This window comes from Arxiozyma heterogenica (assembly GCF_036370985.1).
Source record: "Arxiozyma heterogenica strain weizmannii chromosome Unknown scaffold_5, whole genome shotgun sequence".
In the NCBI taxonomy this organism is placed as follows: domain Eukaryota; kingdom Fungi; phylum Ascomycota; class Saccharomycetes; order Saccharomycetales; family Saccharomycetaceae; genus Arxiozyma; species Arxiozyma heterogenica.
Window position 1 is genome coordinate 621,003 of NW_027042658.1, and position 26,913 is coordinate 647,915.

The 26,913-nt window shown below is 29.3% G+C and overlaps 11 protein-coding genes across 11 annotated transcripts; 7 read left to right on the plus strand and 4 right to left on the minus strand.

The window, feature by feature from the left end:
• Positions 1 to 541: 541 nt before the first annotated feature.
• POR2 (putative porin POR2) lies at positions 542 to 1,552 on the minus strand (the record flags this gene model as incomplete). The annotated part of the gene is made up of 1 exon (XM_064860606.1): positions 542 to 1,552. The coding sequence occupies one exon, from the start codon at positions 1,550 to 1,552 to the stop codon at positions 542 to 544; it is 1,011 nt and encodes a 336-aa protein (XP_064717623.1).
• Positions 1,553 to 4,259: 2,707 nt separating this feature from the next.
• HOS4 (Hos4p) lies at positions 4,260 to 7,733 on the plus strand (the record flags this gene model as incomplete). Its single annotated transcript, XM_064860607.1, has 1 exon — positions 4,260 to 7,733. One exon carries the CDS (start codon positions 4,260 to 4,262, stop codon positions 7,731 to 7,733), a length of 3,474 nt encoding a protein of 1,157 aa, XP_064717624.1.
• A 1,455-nt stretch (positions 7,734 to 9,188) lies between these two features.
• On the plus strand, positions 9,189 to 9,650 carry COX5B (cytochrome c oxidase subunit Vb; the record flags this gene model as incomplete). The annotated part of the gene is made up of 1 exon (XM_064860608.1): positions 9,189 to 9,650. The coding sequence occupies one exon, from the start codon at positions 9,189 to 9,191 to the stop codon at positions 9,648 to 9,650; it is 462 nt and encodes a 153-aa protein (XP_064717625.1).
• Positions 9,651 to 11,543: 1,893 nt separating this feature from the next.
• HPM1 (protein-histidine N-methyltransferase) lies at positions 11,544 to 12,701 on the plus strand (the record flags this gene model as incomplete). The annotated part of the gene is made up of 1 exon (XM_064860609.1): positions 11,544 to 12,701. One exon carries the CDS (start codon positions 11,544 to 11,546, stop codon positions 12,699 to 12,701), a length of 1,158 nt encoding a protein of 385 aa, XP_064717626.1.
• Positions 12,702 to 13,271: 570 nt separating this feature from the next.
• PWA37_004107 (putative metalloendopeptidase) lies at positions 13,272 to 15,344 on the plus strand (the record flags this gene model as incomplete). The annotated part of the gene is made up of 1 exon (XM_064860610.1): positions 13,272 to 15,344. The coding sequence occupies one exon, from the start codon at positions 13,272 to 13,274 to the stop codon at positions 15,342 to 15,344; it is 2,073 nt and encodes a 690-aa protein (XP_064717627.1).
• Positions 15,345 to 15,525: 181 nt separating this feature from the next.
• PFK26 (6-phosphofructo-2-kinase) lies at positions 15,526 to 17,418 on the minus strand (the record flags this gene model as incomplete). The annotated part of the gene is made up of 1 exon (XM_064860611.1): positions 15,526 to 17,418. One exon carries the CDS (start codon positions 17,416 to 17,418, stop codon positions 15,526 to 15,528), a length of 1,893 nt encoding a protein of 630 aa, XP_064717628.1.
• Positions 17,419 to 18,632: 1,214 nt separating this feature from the next.
• MOB1 (Mob1p) lies at positions 18,633 to 19,678 on the plus strand (the record flags this gene model as incomplete). The annotated part of the gene is made up of 2 exons (XM_064860612.1): positions 18,633 to 18,652; positions 18,763 to 19,678. 2 exons carry the CDS (start codon positions 18,633 to 18,635, stop codon positions 19,676 to 19,678), a joined length of 936 nt encoding a protein of 311 aa, XP_064717629.1.
• A 213-nt stretch (positions 19,679 to 19,891) lies between these two features.
• Positions 19,892 to 21,502, minus strand: SHQ1 (Hsp90 cochaperone SHQ1; the record flags this gene model as incomplete). The annotated part of the gene is made up of 1 exon (XM_064860613.1): positions 19,892 to 21,502. One exon carries the CDS (start codon positions 21,500 to 21,502, stop codon positions 19,892 to 19,894), a length of 1,611 nt encoding a protein of 536 aa, XP_064717630.1.
• A 2,092-nt stretch (positions 21,503 to 23,594) lies between these two features.
• On the plus strand, positions 23,595 to 24,440 carry SWP1 (dolichyl-diphosphooligosaccharide-protein glycotransferase; the record flags this gene model as incomplete). The annotated part of the gene is made up of 1 exon (XM_064860614.1): positions 23,595 to 24,440. One exon carries the CDS (start codon positions 23,595 to 23,597, stop codon positions 24,438 to 24,440), a length of 846 nt encoding a protein of 281 aa, XP_064717631.1.
• A 177-nt stretch (positions 24,441 to 24,617) lies between these two features.
• IMP1 (endopeptidase catalytic subunit IMP1) lies at positions 24,618 to 25,136 on the minus strand (the record flags this gene model as incomplete). The annotated part of the gene is made up of 1 exon (XM_064860615.1): positions 24,618 to 25,136. The coding sequence occupies one exon, from the start codon at positions 25,134 to 25,136 to the stop codon at positions 24,618 to 24,620; it is 519 nt and encodes a 172-aa protein (XP_064717632.1).
• A 699-nt stretch (positions 25,137 to 25,835) lies between these two features.
• On the plus strand, positions 25,836 to 26,879 carry TIF34 (translation initiation factor eIF3 subunit i; the record flags this gene model as incomplete). Its single annotated transcript, XM_064860616.1, has 1 exon — positions 25,836 to 26,879. One exon carries the CDS (start codon positions 25,836 to 25,838, stop codon positions 26,877 to 26,879), a length of 1,044 nt encoding a protein of 347 aa, XP_064717633.1.
• Positions 26,880 to 26,913: the final 34 nt, after the last annotated feature.

Consider the following 26,913-nt stretch of genomic DNA (forward strand, 5'->3'; position numbering starts at 1 on the left):
AAATATATGATTCAGAGACAGAAAATGAATAATTAACAATGAAATCTTTTGGTTAAATGCAGTAATATAACACTTCTGAATAACAATCTTTTTTACTCTAATAATATATCTCTATAATGTGTATATAATTACCACTTAGCTGCAAAAACAAGCTTAACAACGATCTTACCAAAAGTTAATTATATATATGATAGATACCTTCTTTGCACAACAATTAACTTGTTAAATTTAATGCTCCATCTCAATATGTTTTAAAATTAAAAGTCTTTTTTTTGTTATTGCAGCTGTTCTCTTTTCCGTTCATCCTACTGCTATTACTAAATTTTCTTTCTCTTTTGAAGTTGGACAGCGGAAAAAACATCTGTTATACTCGGAAAAGAAGGCTTGAGTATTCCGCCATCGATGGCTTCCATTTATAAGTTTATTCAGTTATTTATATTTTTGTTTAGTTTGTCTATCTATCAATATATAGATATATACATATTTATATATGTGTGTGTGTCTATGTGTGCTAATACTGCAATATTCATAAACGTTAACATTATGGAGTGATGAATGATAATGACCAGCCCACTTTTTGTAAAGGTTCATCCAATTTTAAGGCATCCAAAGAAGCACCAATACCAAGGGTAACACCTGCCTTCAAATTTTGTTTATAAGATAAAGTCAGCTTTCCCACATCTGTAATCTTGGCTTTGATTTGAGAACTTGGATCAGGTAAATATTTTGTAGCAAACTCAACGTTAACATTAGAACCTAATTTGGGATTCAATGTTGCTTTCGAACCAACCTGCAATGACTTACTCACATTCTGGAAGAATGAAGCAGTTGTCAATTGTTCATCATTGATAGAGATTCCAACGTTACAACCCTTGGTTCTATATGCTAATGCTACTGCATAACGATATATAAAACCTGATGTGAGATCATAACCAACTTCTGTACCTGCAACGAAACCGTCATGTGCTAAAGTTAAATTACCAATGATACTTGGTTTTTTCAATAAATCAAAAGTTGCCTTTGCAGCAAAGAATGGTTGTACAAATGAAACATTAACAATAGCAGTTTTAATCATATCTTTAGTTGTATTACTAACCGACTCCAATTTTTCATCGACTGTGGAATTATTATTATGGCGACCTGTATTTGCTGCTGCAGTAATATTAGTGGTTGTGGTTGTTGTATTGGGAGTATTGGACATTGATGTGGATTCAGATGCTACAAATTTATTTTGATTAGGAATAATACTCGTAAAGAAATCAGTTTTCAAGCCAGGTGCCAAAGAAGATAATTCAATTCTGGTATCCAATCTATTTTTATTAGTCCAGCCTTGAGATAATAGGAGTCCAGTTGATTTGTCAAAAAATCTTGCTTCTATACCAGTTTGTAGTGGTGCGTCTTTGGATAACTGCTTCCCATTTACATTAAATTTTAATCCAGATTTAGTAATAGTTGAAATATTGACTGCTGTTGGTACATTGTGGAAGAAATCCTTATTTAAAAGCGTATTAATATTTTGGAATATATCCGAAAAGAATGGTGCTACAGACATTATTTAGTTTTGATTTGCTTTCTGCTTTATTTTATTGTGTGTATTTATATTTTATTTATATTGTAGGTGGACTGCTAGAGACTATCACTAAACAATATAACGTCCGGTTATCTCTTGTAGATCTGCCAGTGACATATGTATATATATCTATGTATTTGCATTTGTTATTTACATAGATAGATGTGTGCATAGATTTTTTGCAGTCCGAAATGATAAATTTTGTTTCAAGTGACTAAAAAATTTCACATAAAAAAAAATCTGTAAGAGATGGTATTTTTTTTTCTAAAATAACAAGAATGTGGAGAATTTCTTCTGTGAATAACACACAATTTTAGATAAATAACTTCTTGGTGCGGTTTATAGCAAGATAACTCAATTTGAACAACAGAAGGACGAAAGATGTTAAAATTAGTTATAAACAAGTAAAGATATTAATCAATTTTTCAATATCATAAAATTACTCACAATTTCAATGTATTTTTAAACCAAGAGAACTATTTAGGTCCCAAAAACTGGTCATATCACTTATCATTCCTGATAAACACCATTTAGCCATGAACCTTGGTTTAGCTGAGAAGCTCAATAACATCATTTACTAACTCTATTGTAAGCTATTTTATGTCTATAATAAATTATCACTAGCGCTATGAAGTTGAAAAATATTCTAATTTAAGTTTTGCAAATTAAAAATAAAGTTTTCCATCGATGCCACAGAATTATTACCTTTATAATCTTCTAACTATAGTTTACGTAAGAAGTCAAATTTGATACTTTCATTATTAGGGCTATCTTTGTCCCCGTTAGAAATTTTGGCCTCATTTGTATTCACAACATTAAATTTTTTATATCAAATTGGTATAGAATTAATGCTTTCAAGTTTATCACATAGTTCAAATTTTTATTTATTAATAATGGTAATGTAATTCGAATTTGGGACTTGTAGTTTAAAAATTCTATTAGTTTAAGGTTTAACTTTTCAAGAAAATGTTCTAGTAAGTGATTCTACATAAAGTGACCATTAAATTTCAATTGGCCACAATTATAGAGCTAAAAAGTTAGACCAATATGAAACTCTCTCTCATTAGTGACATTTATATCAATTTCTTTTCATAATTGATTCATATATTTTCTTATATTTTTTTACTTAGTTATTGACTTACTAATATGCTCGTTGGATAATGAGAGTGGATTAATTACCTTGTTAGGTTTGAAATCACATTATCCTCTGTCTTGTTATTCATAAAATAGAAGATTGTGTCCAACCTTAAAATTCTCGTGTGCGTGAACTAATTGTGACTTGGTAACGCAAAACAGATCTCAACAAGCATGTTAGTTATTCTTGGAAAATCATTCTTATGTGTTTGATGTCATAAGTTATACTGATGTCTTAGTAGGTGTTGCTTACAAAGATATAGAAAATAAAATTTTTTTTTTATTTTTCTAACTGAAATATACTCATATATCTATTTTCAGATCTATTGACATACATAAATGGAAGTCATATTGAGTTGAGCGATACTACTTAAGTTATATTATTCCACGTAGAAAATTATAACTATTTTCAATTTCAACAATTGGTGTAGATTCATAACTAAAATGTTTTAAGTGTAATGGTTTTTTGTAATACTTGTTATCACAACTTGTTTTTCCATCTTGGGAATATTTAAATATTTTTTGAATAAACTTGTCCCCTTCCTTTTGTATATTATTATATGAAGAAGTGAAGTGCACATTAATTATTGGCGAAATTGATTCAATAATATATCTTAATACCACAGATGATAATTCAGCAGTTGTTTCTAGAATGTAATCAAATTTTTTATATTTAGGTAATTTTGCATTTTCTTGTTACCTTGACAATAATCAAAAAGGTAATAAAATGAAGTTTCAAAAGAGATTAGTCATTGATACTTTTTTAAATTCCTTTTTTTTTGACTGTTAAACAGAAACAAAGGGTCCTGAAAAAAAAACTGTGACATTATTGATGAGCTCTGCGAATGTATGTTACATAAATTATAATAATTCTGATTTATCTTAATTATAAAATCTAACTTGATTTTTTTATAAAAACCTAAATATAAAAATCTTCATCCTTTTTGAAGTGAACTTAAACATATTTTGCAATAAATTAAAGAATTTTTGTTTTCTAACGGTGACTTTATTTATATAAATGGATTTAAAATGACACATTTATCAAGAAATTTTTTTGAGAAATATAATAGACGATCTTACGTAAAATATAATAAATCGACCTACAAGTATTTATGCAAGAAAACAATATGCTTTCCGGTCATGTTATACGAATATCTATTTTTGCAAAAAATAAATTCACGATTTTTTTTTTTGGAATCATTTTTGTCTATAGGAGGGTAATGCCGAACAATAAGAAAAACTAAATAAGATAAAACTATTATAACCACTCTTAAAAAATAGTATTAACATTTAGCACAGACTCATTCATACAATTATGTTATATTTTTTGGTTCCATGTAGCATTATTAATATAGTAATAGAAATAATAGCTTTGCTTTATTCACGAGCAATCATCCCAGCTAGTTGTTACTACTGGCACGTATACCACATACACAAGAATCCATAAATATATATACTTTTCACTTATTCATTGTCATATCTATATGCATATATATACATATATATATATGTGCGTGTGTGTGTTTTATATCTAAACTAGTTTTATCATTTCATAATGTCTAATTTCAATAAAATAAATGAAAACAAACCCATCTATGCGACATCAACAAAAGCTATCACAACTGATACAGTAGTACATTCTCCAAAAAGAAGGTCTTTGAGTAGCTATCTGTCTAAATTGCATACAAAAAAGATGGAATCAAATGTGAAAGAAGGTATTAAACCATTGCAAAATGACATTTTTAACACTACTAATAAATCATCTAAAGAAAAATCAGTAGAACCATTAAGTGAAAAGATTGAAAGTGCCGACATATTAAAAGCCAGTATCATGAGTTTTGTTAATGAAAATAGAATAAAAACTGAAAAGGAAGAAAATGAGAAAAAAATAGCAGATGCTAAAGATGAAACCAAATTACATGTCGATGACTCCAAAATCGTAAATTCTCCCTCACAGGAAAAAGGTGTAAAGCATACTACAATTAATAATAGTTATTTCACACCTTTTTCAAGAGAAGAGTTGAAATCTGTATTAAAAGAACCACAAATAGATTACGATTCTATTAATTCGAAGTCATCATCAATATCAAATGCAGAAAATCATGAATCAAATTCAAATGAAGATAATGAAAAGCCTTTCTCATCATTACTTGAACAAAATACGATAAATAGCGATACAGAAACACCAAGGGGTTCCCCAATTAAAGTTAGAAGAGGTCGATTAATAAGAGGTGATAAATTACAAACTCTATCAAATGTTTTAAATTATTCTACAATTTATAATGAATCAGACTCTGAATTGTCTGATATTAACGATAATAAAGATATAAATATTAACAGTAGTTTTCTTAATGGTAATTCGATGAAGGATGACAAGGAAGCTGTTTCATCATTTAATAAAGGTGTTAAATCAAAACCTAAATCTAGGTCAAATTATAATAGTAATAACAGTGCAAATTCAAAAGGATCAAGAAACAAGAAAAGTGTTTATCGAGATTTTGGTGGTAGAACAAGACTTCAAATTGCATGTGATAAAGGTAAGATAGATGTTGTTAAAAAAATTCTTGCAGAAGCTTCAGATAACCCAGATTCAAATATCGATATTAATGATCAAGATAATGCTGGAAATACACCGTTACATGAAGCCGCCTTGAATGGTCATTTAGATATAGTTAAATTATTGGTGGATCATGGTGCAAATGTTAATATACAATCTTTTGAATATTTCAAAGATACCCCACTTATCGATGCATCAGCTAATGGCCATCTTGAAGTCGTTGAATATTTATTATCTAAAGGTGCAGATCCAACGGTAATAAATGCAAAAGGATTAACAGCGTATGAAGCAATCGAGGAGGATTCAGATCTTGATGAACACGAGAAAGAATTAGTAGGAGACATTAAAGATACACTAAGAAGAGGCACGCAGGCATGGATTAATGCACGTCGTCATAATAATGATAAATCAATGGGCCATAATTTACAAAGTCCAAGCTATACATATAGACGAGATTTTAAGAACAATGCTAGAAGTAAGAATAATATGATTTCTGATTTCAATGGTGTTACTAGTAATGATTCTAACGATGATGATGATAAGTATAAGAGTCATAGTCATTATCATCATGAAGATACGTTATTAAATCATAAGCCAAATAAGATTAAAAATGACATTGAATTTCTTTGGACTGATTTAACGTCTAAAACAGGTAAAGAAAAATTGATGCAAGCTTCAAAAGAAGGTAATTTAGTATATGTAGGGCAATATCTTGAAAATGGGGGACGTATAGATTTTAAAGCGTTTATTGAATCTGTTAAATTCGGTCATGAAGACATTGCTAGTTTATTTCTTGCGTTCGGTGCACAAGTTAATAAACTAAATAAAGATGATTATACACCATTAATGGTATCGGTAGGACGTGGTCATTTTGGAACTGTAAAATTATTATTAGAAGCTGGTGCAGATCCAACAATTAAAAATAAGAAAGGCTATGATGCTCTATTTTATTCAAAAAATAGTCCGCTAGGTGTAGTTGATGATGATGAAATTGCATTATTAATAAAGTCAATCAAATTACATGGAGGAATGGTGGAATCAACTACTGATGGTATAAAGGAAGAAAAAAAGGAATATGAGGTAAAGGAAAAACAGAATAGAAGAAGAGAAGAAAAAAAAATAAATAAAGAAAATGATAAAACTCACAATCATAACCATGATCTGTTAAAGAATAAAAGTAAGAAAAAAAGTTCTGATAAAGATTCCACAACAATCAAGACAAATGACAGTGTTAATAGAATATTTGATGATGATATTACAGTGAAAAAAGAATCAGGGAAATCTCAGAAGGAAGTTGAAAATGTGAATTTGGCTGATAATAATGAAGATGAAGATGAAGATGCTACTATACCAACATCTAGATATAGACACACTTCACCATCCTTCAGCAATAGTATACCAAGTAAAAGATCATTATTACTAGAAACAAATGAGAATGATAGTGGTAAGAATAGGGACAATGAAGGTGATAATAGTACAGATAAGCATATAGATAAAAAGGTAAAATATAATGATATGGAAAGTGAAAGAAAAAAACAAGAAAGATTGAAAGCTGAAGAAGACGAATATTTACAAAGGAAGCTTGAAAATAAGAGACGTAAAGAATTAGAATTAATACAAAAATTACAAGAAGATGAAAAGAAGCGTGTTGAAGAAAAGGAAAAACAAAAATTTGAGGAAGCTAAAAAATTAGAACAGGTATTCAAAGAAAAAGAATTAGAATTAGAAAGAAAGGAGAAAAGATTAGAGATTGAGAAAAGACGTCGTATAAGAAACATGTATCCTTTAGGGTTAAAATTAATTAAATTTAATGGTGAACTAGATGCAACAAATTTAAGACATATCCCAATATATTATATTGTTAAAGATTCAATCAGATATGTATTTGATTTACAATTACTGTTAATATTAAGAGATTCTCAAATTATAACAAAGATACTAAATAGACAAGACATTACGGTTTCGCCTATAATTAATGTTAATGAAAGATTACAGTTATGGAATATACTTAAACCACAATTTTTATTTGGTGAATTAAATAAAGATAATGAATATATGAATATATTTCATAGTTGTTCATTATCACAAAGATTACAATTTGAAAATGAAGAATATAAAAAATTTAATGAATTGCCCATGAATTGGATTAGATGGGATGAACTGGTATGTAAAACAGATCTCATAAGTTCTGAGTTAAAAAGAAACCTGGAGAAAAACATGACAGAATTATTTATTTTGTCTTATAATGAAACTAATAAAAAGCAATCTATGATCTCTGTTGGAAAAAATTCAACTCCAACCGTATCATCATCGATCGAAAAGACTCTTCTAAATATTTCTACAGTTAACACGGATAAACATAGACATGTTAAAAAACCATCTTTAATGTTACCTATTAATTTGCAACATAGATACAGAATAACTAATTTATTACAGCATGAAAAATTCACAGAATTTCAACCTATGTGGTAAAGAATAGTATTTGGTGCTTTCTATTCTCAAGGTCTAGTTGGTATTGATAGTCTACCTTGACTTGTATGCATATTGTATGTACTACGTATTTATCAAATACCACAAAATCTAAATATAGATATAATTCAATCGATTGCCTTTATTGAATATTGTTATATAGAAGTTTATAAGGCAATATTATTTTGCATACACGAAAATTATTGCTTACTAAGTTTTCTTACGTTATATCTATCAAAAAATAATAATAACAAAACTTCGCTTCTTTATAGTTTTTTTCCTTTTTATCTTCAAATATTATCCAAAGTGACCAATAACATTTTGTTTTCTCGGCTACAAAAAAACAAAAGAATGTGAGGTAAGATGTGTTTTAGTGTTCCTCATGTTTACATCATTAAAATGATTCTACAATCCCAACTTTTTCTAGAGTGTAAAAATATATCCTTGTAAGAGTGGAAAAGAATATCAGTAGAGATATAATTACACAGTATAATGGTTCGTGGCAAGGCTAAATCAGTCGTGCAGAGCTAGGATGATATAAATACTCCTTATTGTCTGCTCAAGGAGTGTATAAACTGAAAATATAATCAAGAAAAAGAGAAAAGCAAAAGTACCAAGATTTCAAGAATCGTAGAATAAAACACAAAGCAGGCATGTGTTTCTAGTACCCGCTTTGCACTTCTCTTTCATTCTTTCTGTTCTCTAAGTGTTTCAATGTTCCCTCCTGACCACAGAGAACTTCACCATACCAATGAATAGTCTCTGCACATACAGTTTAGCTGATTTTGTACTTAATCAAACTCTCCTTCCATCAAATAGAAAAGCTTTCTTGCTCATCACCTTCATTTTTTTTCCCACATTTCTATTGGATTAGATTGATTAACTCCGTTATATATATTTATTGTTAGTAAGTTTTTTTTGCTTATTTTTTTTTTTTAATTTTCTACTTTTGTTCACCTCCGTTAATATTTCGAACTCTATTGTCCGCTGTTGCTTGTTATTATCCATAATAAACACAGACATAAAGAAAAAGGACTTTATCCTCGATCTGATTAATGCATTTTCATCTTGAAGTTTTTCTCCTGAAATGCTCACACAAGTCGCATAGTCCCATCTGCTTGTTTATTTATATATAGTTAACATATGTTTTGGGCTTTTTCCTTTCAACGGTGCGTTCATTGTCTCTGCCGTCTCTCTTTTTTAATAGATATAGGGATTCATTTTACTCTTGCGGTTCTCACTTCTTACTACACAGTTCTTGGGTAACTCCTAGAAACTGGAAAGCTACTTGGTTTTCTTCTTTTTTTCGTTATCTACATATAGTCAGGAAAGGTAAAAAGATTGTGCATTCCTTTTGATTATTAGTCTTAGCAGAATACAGACCAAACAGAAAAAAAATAAAAAGAATAATCGAAATAGTTATATTCACAACATATACCCAACAGTTGAAAAAGCAAAATGATGTTACGTAACTCTCTTACAAGAATAGGTGTCAACCGTACTATTCCAATCAGATGCTCCCAAATACAAGCTATATCTAAGGCCTCCATTGACAACTTACAAAGTCGTTGGGAAAAGATGCCCATAGAAGAACAAGAGGATATTGTAGCTAAACTAACTGAGCGTCAGAAGTTACCATGGAAGGACTTAACTACCACTGAAAAACAAGCTGCTTGGTATATATCATATGGTGCATGGGGTCCAAGAAAACCAGTTTTAGAAAAAGGTGATGGTGTTTTCATCGCTAAGGGTGTTATCCTTGGCTTAACTGCTGCTTTAGCTACGTTCGCATTCTTTAGACAATTTGCTGGTGAAGATGTTAAGTCCATGAACAGAGAATGGCAATTGAAATCTGATGAATATTTGAAATCAAAGAATGCAAACCCATGGGGTGGTTACTCACAAGTTCAATCCAAATGAAATCATTTGATGTAATTTTAGGGGGAAGATAAGTTAACTAAGAAAAAAAAAAGTAAAAACAAGAAGAAGAAACATATAAGATAAGAAAAATAAATATATATATTGATAGAAATCCATATTCTATTAGTTTTTTTTATCTTAAATTTCTTCTTTTTTTCATTCAAATCTTTTTTTCTTTATTTATTACAATAAATTTATATTCTTTTAATGTTCTACAAATCTAGTGTACATGTATTGTATATATGTGCTGCTGTTTCTCATTTTTTTAGTACCATAAAAACTTAAAAATATATATAATTATGTATTGAAATATATTATTACCTAATTATTTATTTTCTATGATTCTTTTCTGTCATTTTGATTTCTTAAAGTATTATTACTATTAATATGGATTTTTTTTCTCATATATATATATACACGTAATTGGTTTAATTTCTATTTTATTACATAATTAATAAGTATTGATTTGCTAAAATATTTGAAAGTTATGTTCTAATACTTTCTCGTTTCTAATCATTTTAGCCCAAAAAAATGGTAGGGATATTTTGTTATACTGAAAAGCCGTTTTTTTTACAGCTTCTTTATTCTTATTTTTAAAGAAAGTGGTGAGTAAATGTGCCAAATTTGGTCTAAATCAAAAAATAGTTATGCTATTGTAGAAAGAAAACTTGGTAGTAACTAATAGTATATGTTTTATTTGGGAATTCAATTTTATCTATTTTTCAAAAAAGTAATAATTTATGTTTTCATTTAATTTTGGTAGATTTGATTATTGTGTAAAAAAAAATGAATGATATTTTTACATAAACAAAAAATTAAATTATAAATGTTGAATGACTAACTTTTAATTTTGTTTTTCTTAAGTCTCTATATGATATATTTTAGATTCATTTTTAACATAAAAGTTAAAAATAAGTAGTTTGTTCTGTTCTTTTTTGGTACCTTTGGCACTTATAACACATTTTCCTCTCTTAAATGAAAAGAAAAATATTAACTGTACTCTAAAGTTTCTTTTTAGATATTTAGATATGGAGTACAATATTATACATACTTACATATTTATACACATATATAAAGTATATACATAAATTGTAGTTATTTCTTATCAAGTATTTTTTAATGCCTGTATCTTTACATAATTTCTTGAACTATAAAGTTGTTAGACAACTATAATATAATAACAATACAAAAATTTTTCTAATAATAAAACCATCATCATTTATTTTAACTGATAGTACTTTCATCTCATATGAACGAATTCATTTGAACATCCTATTTCAAGATATACTACTAAATCTTCTATTGAAAGTTATAAAAAAGTATAATAAATAAAACGCATATGAAAGATCAAATTCACTTCCATTCACAGACAAAGGAAATATTTACAAAAAGAAAATTATCAATGAAAATTAAATTACATTATTTTAGATGTTATTCTATAATATTTATTATATTTACTTAAAAATTTACCAATTGAAAAAAGAAAAAAAAAAATAATACATGAAGACTCTCAGGATTATTTTTGGGAGATACGAATTCAAGTTTTATTCTATACAGTAACAATAAACTCCACAACTTTTCCCTGAAACAAAAAATTTAATCACAGAAATGCTGTTGTGATTTTCTAGTTTCTCTAATCAATCAATTTTTTTTAATGAACACATCGTAAAATGTAAAAGAGAAAAATGTATGGGTTTATCTATTTTTCATTCGTTTTGCGATGAGCTTTAACTTAAAGATTTAGATAAAAAAACTAGAGACAAAAGAAGAATGATAAGTTATAGTAATATACTTTCTTTTTATATACATACGCTAGTATAGATTTATATATATTGAAAACTTCAGTAAAAGTGTATATTTGGTTAAATTATTAAAAAAAAAACCAGCAAAGAAATGAGTTTTTCATTTGGATTCTCTGGGAGTGATTATAATGATGAGATTGAATATGATGCAAATGTCGAGAATATATCATCTTTAAATAAGTATACTGATAATGGAACCAATAACATACAATCTAATTTTATCAATCCTTTAGATTCTGATCATCTTTTGAAGGATCCAGTTGTTCAAGCACAAATTGAAAATTACCAACAATTTCTAGAATCCTTGAAAGATGTAAGGTTAACGTTTGAAAAAATTTATACACCAGAAACAAAAACAGAGCTATTTAGACGTGAATTATTTGATATAAAACACCAATTAATGACAGAATATGATACTAACAGTGAAGAAAATGACGCTAATAATCTGAAGTTGGATATACTGATTAATGAAGATTTGAAAAAAAATGTTTATGAAGGTGGATTAAAATCATGGGAATGCTCTATCGACGTAGTTGATTCCTTTGCTAAAAAAAATCACGATCAAACTTTGTTACCTAATTTAAATTTTAATAAGATCAAATATATAGTAGAATTGGGTTGTGGTACTTCACTTCCAACCGAATATATTTTCATGCAATATCTTCTACAGACAAATGATTCCTTTGCCACTCCTTCAAATCATGGTATCCATTTCATTCTAGCTGACTACAATTCAAGTGTTTTAAGATTAGCTAGTTTACCAAATCTAATTATCACATGGGCAATGTTGACATTATCCAAGGATCAATGGACTGACCTACAGAGATGTAATGATCCAAATATTCCGATATTAGACGATGAATTGTTATTAACTAATAAATTACTTGACACTTTCTATAATGATATGGAGAGAAGGAACGTAAAAATAAGTCTAATTTCAGGATCTTGGGGTCGTAAATTCAATCAGTTGTTATATACTTTAATTGATGTTAACAGCAATGAAGAAATTTTACTCATTACATCAGAAACTATTTATCAACCAGAAAATTTACCATTGATTTCTGAAACTTTGATCGACGTACATGAGAAATTCCTTAATCAAAATCATATTTTGGTAGCTGCCAAAGACATCTATTTTGGCGTGGGAGGTAGTATATTAGATTTCCAAAAATATTTGATCGATAGAAATATCAATTTTGTTACATTTAAAATAAACGCTGGTTTAAAAAGATCAATAGTATATATATAGATATATATATTTGTGTGTGTAAGTGAATTTGTAAATTTGTAAGATATTAAAATAGCAAAAATAAAAAACTTAATTACATTTTCAATTGCTTAGATTGTCAACTTTTTATCTATCTTGCCATTCACAAAATATATTTCTGCCATAAAGAAAAATACACGTGTAAAAAAAGCAAATTAGCAAACGTTTTAGAGAACTTCTAAATCAAGGAATTCCTTTAATTTAAGTTTTCATGCCACTTTTGATCCATTTATCCTTTTAATATTTGTTTGATAAGCGCTGTCCCGCAACGTCTGCGCTGTTTATTTATAACTTTGATATATATCATGATTTCTTCGAGCGGAAACTATTGTCAGAAGATTAAGATCCGAAAAAATAAACAAACAAAATTTATTGAAGATGATAAATCAGAGAAAAAAAAACTGAATCCCTTTAAATCTCGAACGTTTTTCATGTATAGAACTGTTAAGATATATTTTACTTGACGTCTATACCACTAAATTCGAGTACTTTTATCCTACAAGTACATCATTATAGAATAGCTGTAAGCAACCTAAAAAACAAAAATCATTAATGTCTATTGAACTATTTAATTTACAGGAAAATGAGAAATTAGTATCTCCATGTATCACAATTCACGGGTCCTGTACTAAATCTGCTGCTCAAAATATTCAAGTTCAACATCCTCAGTTACCAACTTTGACTTTCCCAATAAATGCTCAATTCTTTAAAGCCACTATTATATTGACCCCAGGTGAAAACAAGTTGACATTTGTGACTGATACTAATGTCGTTAAGACTATAAACTGTTATTATACACCAATGGTTCAGAATAAACCAATTCATCTATGTCTACTTGTAGCTAAGGATTCACCATTAAAATATGATTCACCTTCTTCTCAAATTAGAAAAGAAGGTGGTAATGGGATCGATTTAGCAATTAAGAAATTAAGAGTGGGTGCTAGATTAATGCAAGCGTTTACTGATGAACAAATGTTAAGAAATGGATTTGGCCGCCGTACTTTCCCATTCGTAGAAGAGTATACAATGGATACCGAATTTAGACAATCTAATCAAATGAGAAATAATGTAAAAATCCATGTTATAACCTTAGATAAAACTACAAAAGAGATCAGAGATCCTAATGTAGCCCAACAAAATAGCAAAGGAACTAACACAGGTGCACTATTTAATTGGGCTCTGGATGCACTTAAGAAATATGGTGGCCCATTTAACCCACCAGAGCAACCCGCTCAAGCTGCTTGTATCTATTTAGACACTCATTGGGATGGTAAATTGATTACTGGACATGCAGCCTTAGGTGGTGGTACTGATGATCTCAAATTGGCTATTTTTGGTTCTCATGGTTTATATTCTTGGCCAACTTGTATGGAAGATATTGTTCCATATTTTTTGGATGATACCAAAATTTCTATTAAAGAAGTCGCCAATGATTGTAATGAATGTGGGACACATTGGGAATGTCTTACTGTGACACTAGGTGCGTTTATGCATGAAATTGGTCATCTGTTGGGTTCTCCACATCAAGTTAATGGTGTCATGTTGAGGGATTATACAAGATTGAATAGATCCTTCCTCACTAAAGAAAGTTACTCTGTAAGAACAAATTCATACGGAAGTGCACCTCCTATCTATCCTAAGGAAGAATGTACATGGAATAGAATGGACCTGTTAAGATATTTATATCATCCTTCTTTCACCAAGGATATTGATTTCTATGACCCAACATTTATGAGGCCAAGTAAAAATGGTAAATATAAAGTGGCTAAACCGGCATTTTACCCAATGGGTAATGGAATTGCACGGTTCACATCTTCTACAGGTATATACTTAATTGAAGTTGTAGCTGAAGATCTATCGAGAGGCTTTGTTGAATTTTTACCTAAGTCTTTACAAGGTCGTGGTCCTCAAAAAGAGGTTCTTATATCTTTGGATGAATTATGTAATTTGATGCCTCCAGACTTTCAGCGTAAACATGGTAATGATTTCAGTGTAAGAGTATTAGCCTGCAACTCTCCTGATTTATACATAGAAAAATTCCCTGAAACTCTATTAACTTCTACTATTCCTATGGAGCAATACGGCTTTTCTTCAAATGTTAAAGGTATCAAATCACCTTTATTAGGTAATGCTAAAGGTGGGCAAGATTCTGGGGTTAAGGCTTTTGATATTAGGAAAGTTGTATCAGTTAGAGTGTACCATGGTGCTGCTTTGGATGGTATTCGCTTCTTTATTCAAAAAAATCTTGAAACTGAAAAAGAGAAGATTCCAAGTCTACCACCAAGAACTTATTTAGGTAAAATTACTCAATCATTTAAATCATCAATGTCTTCAATTACTGACGGTTCAACCACCAGTGTTCTTTTCGGAAAGGAAACTGCAAACTATACTGATATTGTATTAGAAATGAATGAAATTATAACGGGTTTTAATGTTAGATGTGGTGCATGGATTGATGCTATCCAAATCATTACAAGTCATGGAAGAGTTACAGACATGTTTGGTAATAAATATGGTGGTTCATTATCTGAATTGATTCCCCCAGTTGGCCAATATATATTAGGTGTTTATGGTAGAATTGGTGAATGGGTGGATGCCATAGGCATTGTGTATGGTAACTTATAAAACAAATATATATTATTTAGATTTGAACACAAAAAAAAATCTTACACTACTGAATAAATATTTTGATGTTCTGACCATAGTCTTAATATGCTTTTTATATTTTTAGTACAACGTAAAAAAATCTATATTTCTTATATACCACCTTTAACTTATATAAGATGATTTATGAATTATTGAGACTTTAAGTTGTAGTATCCTTAGAATCTGCTTCCTTATGGCTAGGTTTTTGTGATTTCTCAAAGTCAATTTTATTATTACCAGACAATTTAGCTAATTTTTCATTCAATTTTGCTAATTCTGTCATCTCCATAGAATGAAAACCTGTGTTCTTACGTTCTCCATTCCTATTATTTTCAGTAGCCTTTCTTAGTAATATTGAAGAATTGGACACCTTAGAATTGTTATTTAATAATATAGAATTAGAAACTACCCCATTATTTCTATAAGCTCTTGGATCTTTGTAGTCAGTGGTATTTGATCTTAATATCGATGGTCTATCTTTATTTGATTGATTTAGTTTATTTGTAATCTCAACACCACTTCCAGAAAAACTAACACTAACTCTTCTTCTCAAAAAATCACTAGATCTTAGATCACTAGTGGGAGGTGCTGTTGGAACAACAGAAAGTCTTCTTTCCTTATCTACCAATCCCATTTCTTGAACAGTGGTTGTATTCAAATCTGATTGTGGAACTTCACTGAAAGAATTAGTTTCGTCATTATATTCCCACAGAGACCAGGTAATACCGTAGGGTTTAGGTTCCAGACAATAAACACAGTGCAATGGAACATCTAAATTGGAAATAATATTAATATCTAAATTCATAAAATAACCTAATAGGGCTCTTGCTACTACTCTGTGAGTTACAATCAATGCACTTTCTTCAATTCTTTCTAACTCAGTAATTACTGGCCTTAACCTATTAATCACATCCATATATGATTCACCTGCAATGCCTGGATATCTATAACGGATTTTATCTTTTTGCCTTTTCATAAATTCGTTTGGAAACTTGTCCAAAATTTCTTTATATGTCATACCCTCATAGTCACCTGCATTTAATTCATCCAACATCTTCATTTGCTTTATTGGGTACTCTTCTTCATTAAAAAATTGAGCTGTCTGAATTGCTCTTGTACGCATGCTTGTCCATACATAAAAACCACTTTCTACTTCATCATCACCTTCATCTAGGTTCTGAACGATATCATCTTTACTTTTAATTACACCTGTATGATGTCTTTTCTCTATCTGCTCTTGATAAAATTTATAACGTTGTTGGTGGATAAAAATGGACAATGCTTTTGCGTATCTAATACCTCTAGATGTTAGTCGAGAGTTCCCGCCTAGTTTACCCAATACATTATCTTCAGATTCACCATTTCTTGTTATCCATATTTGGCGCTCAGTTAAATTGAAATTCAAAAGATAGTAAACTGTTTGAGAAGCTAAGAAACCTTCAATTTTGTAAGAGATGACTTTTTTTCCAACATCAATCATTTTTATATATTGAATATTCTCCTCATCTTCAATTGGTTCATATGCTTTTAGATAGTTTGATAGTCTACCTTTGAAATCCTTCAAAGATTTTTCAGGATCCTTACCTTTGTAGTCAGGACCAAACAACTTCAAATGGATATTATTCTCAACGACAGATTTGTTTGTGCAGATAGATTCCAAAAATAGTACCTTAATATCATGACTTCTTTTTCTAATATGTTCTAATACGGTTCTTCTTCTTTTTTTAGTAGTGTTAGTTGCATCAAATATCCCCACTGATCCTGTCCCATCTAATAAATAGTCTAATAATTCATCTAAAGTATCTAATGCCCATTTTTCTCTTAATTTTCCAAAACTAACATTATTTGGATCAAAGAAATTAGAATCTTGATCTGTTAGATTATGTTCCTTTGCATACCTCCTTCTAGTATTTCCAACATTGAATACTTTACAATAGTAAAGGGCATAATTAAGGTATCTAGATAATTTATTTGTAATAAAGGATTTCCCGGTAGCAGGTAAACCAACCATCACAATAACCAATTTTGATCCACAGTCCTCCTTAGCAATCATTCCATCAGGCGAAGACTTTGATTTAGTTTGACCTGGCACATCAATAGTGGTAGGTCTTCTCTTAGGAAAGGAAAACCTACTTCTGGATGTAAGTTCTTTTTCTTCAGGTACTTCTTTTAAATCAGATCCATCTTCAATTTCATCTACGATAGTATTTTTATTCAAAGAAGTTTTATTATTGGTAGTAGAGCATATCTTTTTGTCTAAATTCCTTAAAGAAGTTGAACTTGATGGAGGGGATGGTTCAGCGGATTCCGTCGGAGATGTCAGAGTGGAAATAATAGGTGTATCATTTAAAGGTCTTCGAGCAAATTTTGGTAATTGATCTGAATTTAATGTTGTGATTTTGGAGGATATAGATGTTTCTGTAGATTCTAACCTGAGTGAATTAATATCTTCATTACCAGACTGTTTGTTTTTTTTTTTATATGTGGATTCATTGTAGAGGTGGAAGGAGACAACTTGCCTTCAGTCTCATTATCGGAGTCATATGTGATAATATTCGACGAATGCTCGGAAAAGTTAATATTTTTAAACATTACAGGGATATAAAATTAGAATAAAAAGATATCTAAATGATGTATAGCTGAACAGATGTAACCTAGTATTGTATATTCTCTTATGAATTGATAGTAGTATTAATAATAATATTGATATGGAAATAATATTTACAAATCTTTTTAAGTTATTATATACAAAAACAAACTTGTTCAGTGATTGGCTTCGTGACTCTTTATGTTTTTTGTATTATCGTTAACTTATATGTCACTGTAGATCAACCCTTAAAGGCATCTTTAATAATTAATCCCTTATAACCTTTTTTTTTTTTTTTCCCGTTTTATTTTCCTCCAATTATTTTGGCTTTATTTTAGGTCTTGTTTTCTTTTTCCTATACTTTTTTAAAATAATTAGGGTTGTATTTATTTTATTTTTTAAAAAAATATTTTTAACTAGGGTTGTTTCTTTTTTCCTTTTTTTGAAGCTAATAAATTTCTTTGACGTCTCTTTTTATTTTGTGAAACCCTTTCTAAGTTTAATTTTGCTTAAAATGTTTGATCTCAGAACCTTTAGAAAAAAGTGTTGCGAGAAGGTATTGCAGAATAGGACATTATAGCAGTCTGAATTTGGTGTATAGTTAATTTTAATAACCAGTTAAGAGGTATATTCAGCATTTGTTAAATATAACTTTTGCAAAATAAAGCCACCAATAGCCGATGTCTTTTTTACAGAATTTGTATGTTATAAGAAATAAGAGATAGCTAAATAGTCTATGTCCTGATTTTCTATACTAACAATATTATCTTCCTCATATTTTTGATTTACCCTTTTTATACATTTCTTTAGTCACTTAAGTCCAGGTCAAACTATACGTTCTACTAGAGGATTCAAATGGAATACTGGCCAGAATAACGGCCAACAAACCTCTGAGCCTTTAAATAATGGATCCGACTCTTTAGTCAACCCACATTCACAACCTCAACAAAAACTACCACTCTCCTTTGAAAATCAAAATCATTATTACAACAATAATAGTAATATTTATCCTCACGGGGTATCTACACCACAAAAACAACTAGGTTCTCTCAGGGGAAAAATAGGCCAACAAAAGGTAACTGATTTTAATTATACTCCATCTCACCAAAAACCATTTCTTCAGACTACTGCCGGCACCACAGTGACATCACATGAAGATATAAGACAAATAGTGGAGGTAACTTTAGGTTCTGAGGGGGTTTTAAATCAAGCAGTAAAATTACCAAAAGGTGAAAATGAAAATGAATGGCTTGCTGTCCATGTGGTAGATTTTTACAACCAAATTAACATGTTATATGGTACTATAACAGAATTTTGTTCTCCGACTACCTGCCCAAGAATGATTGCAACTAATGAATACGAATATCTATGGTCGTTTGAAAAGGGTGCAGCTCCTGTATCAGTTAGTGCTCCTAAATATGTAGAATGCCTAATGAGATGGTGTCAAGATCAATTTGATGATGAAACTATATTTCCAAGTAGAAAAGATGGTGTGTTTCCAGAAAGATTTCCAGAAAAAATTGTGATTCCAATGTTAAGAAGATTATTCAGAGTTTATGCACACATATATTGTCACCATTTTAATGAAATTTTGGAATTAAATCTACAGACAGTTTTGAATACTAGTTTTAGACATTTTATTCTTTTTGCTCAAGAATTTAATTTGTTACGGCCAGCAGATTATGGTCCATTGTTAGAGTTAGTTACTGAATTGAAGGATAGGTAACAAGCATTTTCAATGTTGTTTTATGTACTTTATTAAACATTGAATTGTATATATATTAATACCCATTTTTCTTTAGAGCCATAGATGGTAGTCTAACCACTACTTCTATGTATTAATGTAATATAAAAGAAGAAAATCTATAAATAATAAAATAAAAGCGTTTTTATCTATTTCTGATTTACATATATTACCAATATTAGTGGTAATATATATTTATTCTGTATTTTTTTTATTTATATTCTCTTGATACATTTGTTCGGTTAGTATCTCTAATTCTCTGATTGTGACTGATTCGAAGGATGTAGCTCCAGTATCCATATCTATGTCTGATATACATTCAAATTCGATATCATCTTTAGTAAATTTTAACAGATGGTTTTCAAGTTCTAAAGCTAGACTCCTAACAATTGTTTCATTACCATAAGATATAAACCACGCACATAAGTCATCTAATAAGCATTTATTGTAAACATAATATACGTCATGGAATCTAAATAATTCATGAATAGCTAATAAATTTCTAATAACTAATCTTTTACCAGCTTTTAATGTCTGGAAGACACAATGCCATGCTTTCATTGATAAATCATAGTTCCTATGTAGTGGATAACACAATGATCTTCTAGTTCCTACTATGATTGCAGATTTAATTATAGATTCAGAATTATTTTTCTCATTCCTTACTCGGTCAGGTTTAACTTCCTTCAACAATGATCTATTGGTACTCATTGTAGCAATAGTGTCAGCAGCTGAAGTAGTACTATCTTGTTCCAAGGCAGATTCAGGTAACATTAATTGTTGGTCCAGATATGCTATCTGTGGCGTCAATTTACCAATTGTCCATACACTTTCGGTTGTGTGTTCGCCTTCATTTTCCATACTTTCAAAATTAAAACTGAATAAGAGATTCAAAATAGTTATATAGTTTAATTTAACAATTTCAGGATTTAATATATACTCCTTTCTTGGTATATAATTTTCCATTTGCCTATGTTCAAATTCATTGAATTCAATTGACATGATTGCATCTTTGTTATTGTTGGAATGCTCTTTAATCCAATTTTGATAATCTTGAACAAATTTAGGAGTGTAATTTAAAATATATTTTATACGATTAATTTCTAAATCATCATCCTGACCATATTTATATAAGATGTATTCAGATGCGTAATATTCATCATCAAACACATTATTCTCTCTTTGAATTCTCTGCTTGATTCTATCAATACTATTAGTATGTTCTGGATCATTTAAATCATTAATATCGTTACCATTAGATATGGATATACCAATTAATTCGGAATAGTTATTATTAAACCCATATTTGTATGCTTTATTCAATAAATCAAAATTATCTGTTTCAACTTGTTCGATCTCCCAATCAAAATTTTCTCCTAATTTTGCGATATCTTCAATTTTTTCTTCACTAGTTGCCTTATTATCGCTAGTATTATCATCATTATTACCAATTTCTTGTATTAAGGGATTTTTTTGAGAGGTTTCATTTATTGCACTTCCAATATTGACACGGGCCAACAATTTACTATGAAGATCCAAATCATTAAAAAATTCTCCATTGTTAGCCTTAGGTGCTTTAATTAAAATTTTACTTTCGCCAGGTAGGAATTTTGCAATTGCTCTTTCATCATCCACAAGATTATGATCGAATCTTAACCTTAGATAGTATGGTGAAAGATGGAATATTAGCATATTTCCATTAATATTAATTTCAACACAATTTGATGAAAATCGTATGTTACTGATTCTTATTTTAATAATCAAAAATTCATCATCTTGTTCAATATCAAACTGAGGAGTTATCATATGTTCTAGGTATGTTTCAATATTTTCTCTTTTTCTTTTTTTATTGCTGCTGTTGATGTTGTTATCTTATTTTTAAAAAAAATCTTACTGGTAGTCTTAAAACTTATTATTCTTGTTATACTTATATGTGCTAGGTACCGATTTCAAGAAAGAAGTACAAGATCAATTAGTTAACTGTGACTGAATGAAATATTTAAATTGTTCCTCATCTTGTTTTTCCCATGATAATGCATGTGAAGCAAGATCGAAAAAAGAGAAAAAAAAGACGAGATTTACATATTCTTAAATTTTGTCTGTAGAAAGTTGATTATGAATAAGAAAAAAAAAGTCGAAAACAAAAAGAAGTATTTAATAATAAAGAAATATGTTTTAAATAAGCAGCCATTGGTAATAGTTATTTCTTATTATGTATATATTTACGAGTATATATATATTTTTCTTCCCCTGTAGTCTTTCCAATTTTATAAATACTGATTATACATAGAGGAATGAAGAAGGGAGTAAAACATGATTATATTTTAAGCACAAGGAATTTTGTATCAAACAAGAAAGAGGTGTATTATTATATAAGCAAGGAGATGTACTTAAAGCATTTGCAATAATTGAGGTTATAGAGGTAAGCAAATATATTGTAATAATGTAGCCTTATGCTTGTTATTTATTTATTTATTTATTGCTATTATAATATTTAAATAAGAGTAAGGATTATTATGAATAGGTACAGAGTTAGTTATACTTACCTGTTTATTCGTATACATTAATACTACCTTTATATAAAGAGTTTTATGTTTTGGAATTTTTTCTTTGAAAAAGAAAATAAAAAAAAAAAAAGAGAGAGAGACATTCAGTCAGAAAATGAGAACTTGTTTTGTCGAATAAAAAAGCTAAAATGTAACTTTGTAACTCCTAATTGATACCTATCTAAAATTCTTAGCTTATTAGAACATAGTATTCTAATACAAGAAAAAAAATAATTTTATCAAACTTCTAATTCAATTTCAATTTTTTTTTAACTCACATAATAAAAAAAAAAAAAGAAATAGACTTACAATACTATCTCAGAACCGTAGATCTTATCCATCTCTTTTTAAGCAAATAATATTTTTATAAATAAGTGAATACACACACAAAAAGAGAAGTATATATTTATGGCTTTGAAAATATTTTAGTATACTATGTTCCAGCCAATTAATGCGATAATATCAACAATATATGTTTTTGTCTTCATTATCATTACTATGACTTCGTCTCTTTTAATCTTCCCTGTTTTAATAATATCAATTATTTGTGCTTTTGCAGTTATTTTCTTTGGATTATTAAGTAATATTACATTTAGAGCGAGTAGGCGAATGTTTCTTGGCACAAGAATTTTTTTATACCAAATATTCAATAAGGTCAAATCAAGAAGGGATAACAAAACTGACATGCATTAATGAAGTTAGCATATATATATATATCGATGCATAAGTAAATAATATTTATTTTACCTTTTGAAGGTTACATACATTTTTATATTATCTTTTCCTTAGGTCTTCACTTTTTTTTTTTTTTTGAAAGGTTACTCATTATTGAAATTAAATGTTAATATATGTAATTATATTGATAATAATACAACTATAAAGTCACAAAAAGAAGATACATTCACATATTGATCCCTTCTTATCAGGTCTAGTTATCGAAAACTACTCCGTAACATTGGAATATTTGTTGATTTCTATTGTTTTGTGCTACCTTTTCTTTTATTGTGCGGGTAAACAACTTTGAAGCTATTTCTTGTTATTTTTTATTTTTTATCAAAAATTAACTGACATGGCAGAAAAAAACAGAGGAAAGGATTACAGGAAGAATTGAAAGATCGAGTAAGAGAATAAAAAACAACAAAGGATTAAACTGTTTAAAGGATAAACTTAAATATCTTTATAACAACTGAAGGTGTGATATATAAAAGTGGATATTGATAAATATTGAAAAAAATCCAAAAAATAAAAAAAAAAGGAGTGACAGCCAAGTAAGACAGGAAACATACAATTCATATCTTTATATATATAACGGAACAAGAAGTAAAACTAGTAAAGAAGAAAAATAAGCAAGGATGAAATCAACTTTTTTGTTAGTATCCATGCTTCTTTGCAAGATCATAGCTTTCCAAGTAGATAATTTAAAGTTAACATACACTTCAAATAAACAATCCAATACCATTAAAATTGGTACAATTGAAAACAATCTAGTACCTAATATTATAAACAATTTGACAATTGATGATACTATCAAATTTTCATTCCAAATAGTTGACTATGGTGCAGTTCCCGAACAAATTGCGTTACTTGTCGGTTTACCAGATAGAGATTTAGAGATCCCAATTAAACCAACTTTAAAGGTCAAAGATAATTCAATATTGGCTCTTTTCAAACTATCATTAAAGGACATTCCTAAATCTATATTATATTTTGCTCACAACGAAGAAAAACCAATTTCTGGTACTTTAATTGTCGCATCTTCTGAGGTTGGTAAAAATGATTATATTTTCACAAAAACTTTTGAAATGAATTTAGATTATGATACCTTTGCATTTGATTCATTTAAAGAGCCAATTAGATATGAACCATTACCAGAAATTCGTCATATCTTCCCATCACCACCAAAAACTGTTTCTCCATTTTTAGCAAAAATATTTGTTGGGATCATTATTCTTGCAGGTTTTGGTTTATTATTTATTTGGGTTTCTTTTGGTGTAATTAAGTTTGATAATATAGCAACAGGATTAAATCTTATTTATTTATTAGGGTTTATCATTTCAATCATTGGTTTTGAGCTTGTCTTTTTAAGGTATTATTTAGGCACTAGTATCTTTGAAACGATTAATACTTCTTCGTTGCTGGGTATTTTTGGTTTAGTAATTGGTACTAAGTATTTAAGAAGTATTGGAAACAATATTTAAATATACCTACCATCTGTGTTTATGTACATATACATATATACCTATTGATTTATCTATTTAGAAAGACCAAAAATATATATATATATAAAAGAAATAATATAATTATGTACATTTATTGGTTTATTTTATACACCAACTTATTTTGCCCTGTATTATTTAATTTCTTTTTTTTTTTTCTTATATATGTTCAAAGTTATTAATGATCCACCTAAATCCAAATAAAATCCTTAAATCAGGATCCCATACAGGCTTATTAAAATCGTTTGCAGCAATTATTTTACCTACTATTAATCCCATAGGCACAACATTATACGATCGGGAGTCCAGAGAGTGCGCTAAATTGTCCCCAGTAACCCATACATGACCCTTAGGAACTTTAATATATGTAGACCTTGCATTAGGATCATCCAATGATGGATCAACCAAGATGTAATCTCCAGGCATGCCTGTTATTCGTTTACAAACTCTTTTTTTTGGATCATTAGGTTTATATAATACTATACAATCACCCATTCGACAATCTCTGCCATTTCTATACCATTTAGAAACATGGACATAATCGTTTATCCGGTTCAATGTAGGCAGCATGGATTCCCCTTTTGTTTGAGTAAATTCATAATATCTTGAATGAACAATATGTAAAAGTGCTAGACATTTTATAGTTGTAGTAAATCCACCAAGCCATGGGTTACCCATCTCTTAATCTATTGATATTAAAGTATATCCTATAAATTTATATGGTAACAGTATTCCGTTTCTTTTTTCTTTTTTTTTGAAAGTATTAAGGATTAAGCTTATATCATTCTTCAATTATTTAAATAGTAACTTCTCAAACTATCCATCTACTGTCCTTATTCATCTTTATTACTTCTCTTCCCCCCTTTCTATTCTCTTGTTGTTTTCCTCACCACCATTTTAACTTTTCATGAGGCTTCAGTTTCATTAAACATTAGCAAATCTACAAGATTCACTGCTGTGTATAGTGGGTGCGCTATCATATATTTCACGTGATCTTCCTTTTTCTTTTTTTTCTTTTTCGTTTTGCACAACCCAAAATATTGAAATTTTTTTTATTACCTTTCAGGTTAGGAAAAATTTTCAACAGAATTTTTGCAAAAGACAAAATAGGTCTAATAGCTATTGAAACAGATCAGTAAATCGAATTACGCATAGAGCTGTGTATCCAATTAGACACCTCTGCATTAATATTCAGGAGTTTAGTTTAGCACATTATCTTTCTTCAACATCAAGAAAAGATAAAAAAGACACAGCAAAGTATTCATTGACTCAAACCATCTGTGGTTGTGTGTGATATTTTTAATCTCTTTTGCATTAAAAACAAATAAACAAACATATTTTGAATTTAATATTATAAAATAAAATACACATTTAACAATGAGACCTCTAGTGCTTATGGGCCATGAACGTCCTTTAACTCAAGTTAAATATAATAAAGAAGGTGACCTGTTATTCACATGCTCCAAGGATAGTTCTGCTTCTGTTTGGTATACTGTCAATGGTGAAAGATTGGGAACTTTAGATGGCCATGCAGGTACCATTTGGTCTATTGATGTTGATCCATTTTCTATATATTGTATCACCGGTAGTGCAGATTATAGTATTAAAGTCTGGGACGTTAGCAATGGTCAAAACATTTTTACTTATCAATCTCCTGTCCCAGTCAAACATGTGGAATTTTCTCCATGTGGTAACTACTTCCTTGCCATCTTGGATAGTGTTATGGGTTACCCAGGTTCTATCTCTATCTATAAAGTTGAAAGAGATTCCGAAACTCACAAAATTATCAAATTTAATGAAGAACCAATTAAAATTATAAATACGCAAGAAGGTCACGCCACAGTCACTGTTGCAGGCTGGTCTACCAATGGTAAATTTATTATTGGTGGACACAAGGATGGTGAAGTGAGCAAATATGATGTCGATAATGATTATAAATTTGTTGAAGCTATCAAGTTACACGAATCTAACATTAGTGATTTACAATTCTCCTTAGATAGAACATATTTTATCACTTCTTCAAGAGACTCTAAAGCCCATATAGTGGATGTTGCCTCTTTCAAAATCTTAAAGACTTATGAAAGTGACTGTCCTTTAAATACCGCTGCTATCACTCCATTAAAGGAATTTGTGGTTCTTGGTGGTGGTCAAAGTGCCAAAGATGTCACAACTACTAGTGCCAGTGAAGGTAAATTTGAAGCTAGATTTTATCATAAGATTTTTGAAGAAGAAATTGGGAGAGTTAAAGGTCATTTCGGTCCATTGAACTGTATTGCTGTATCTCCAACTGGTACTTCATACACCTCTGGTGGGGAAGATGGGCTTGTTCGTTTACACCATTTTGAGAGGTCCTATTTCGATTTCAAATATGATGTTGAAAAGGCTTTTGAAGCCAAAGAACATATGCAAGAAGCCAACTAAATTTTTAGTTAGTTATGTAAGTATGCTATTCTAA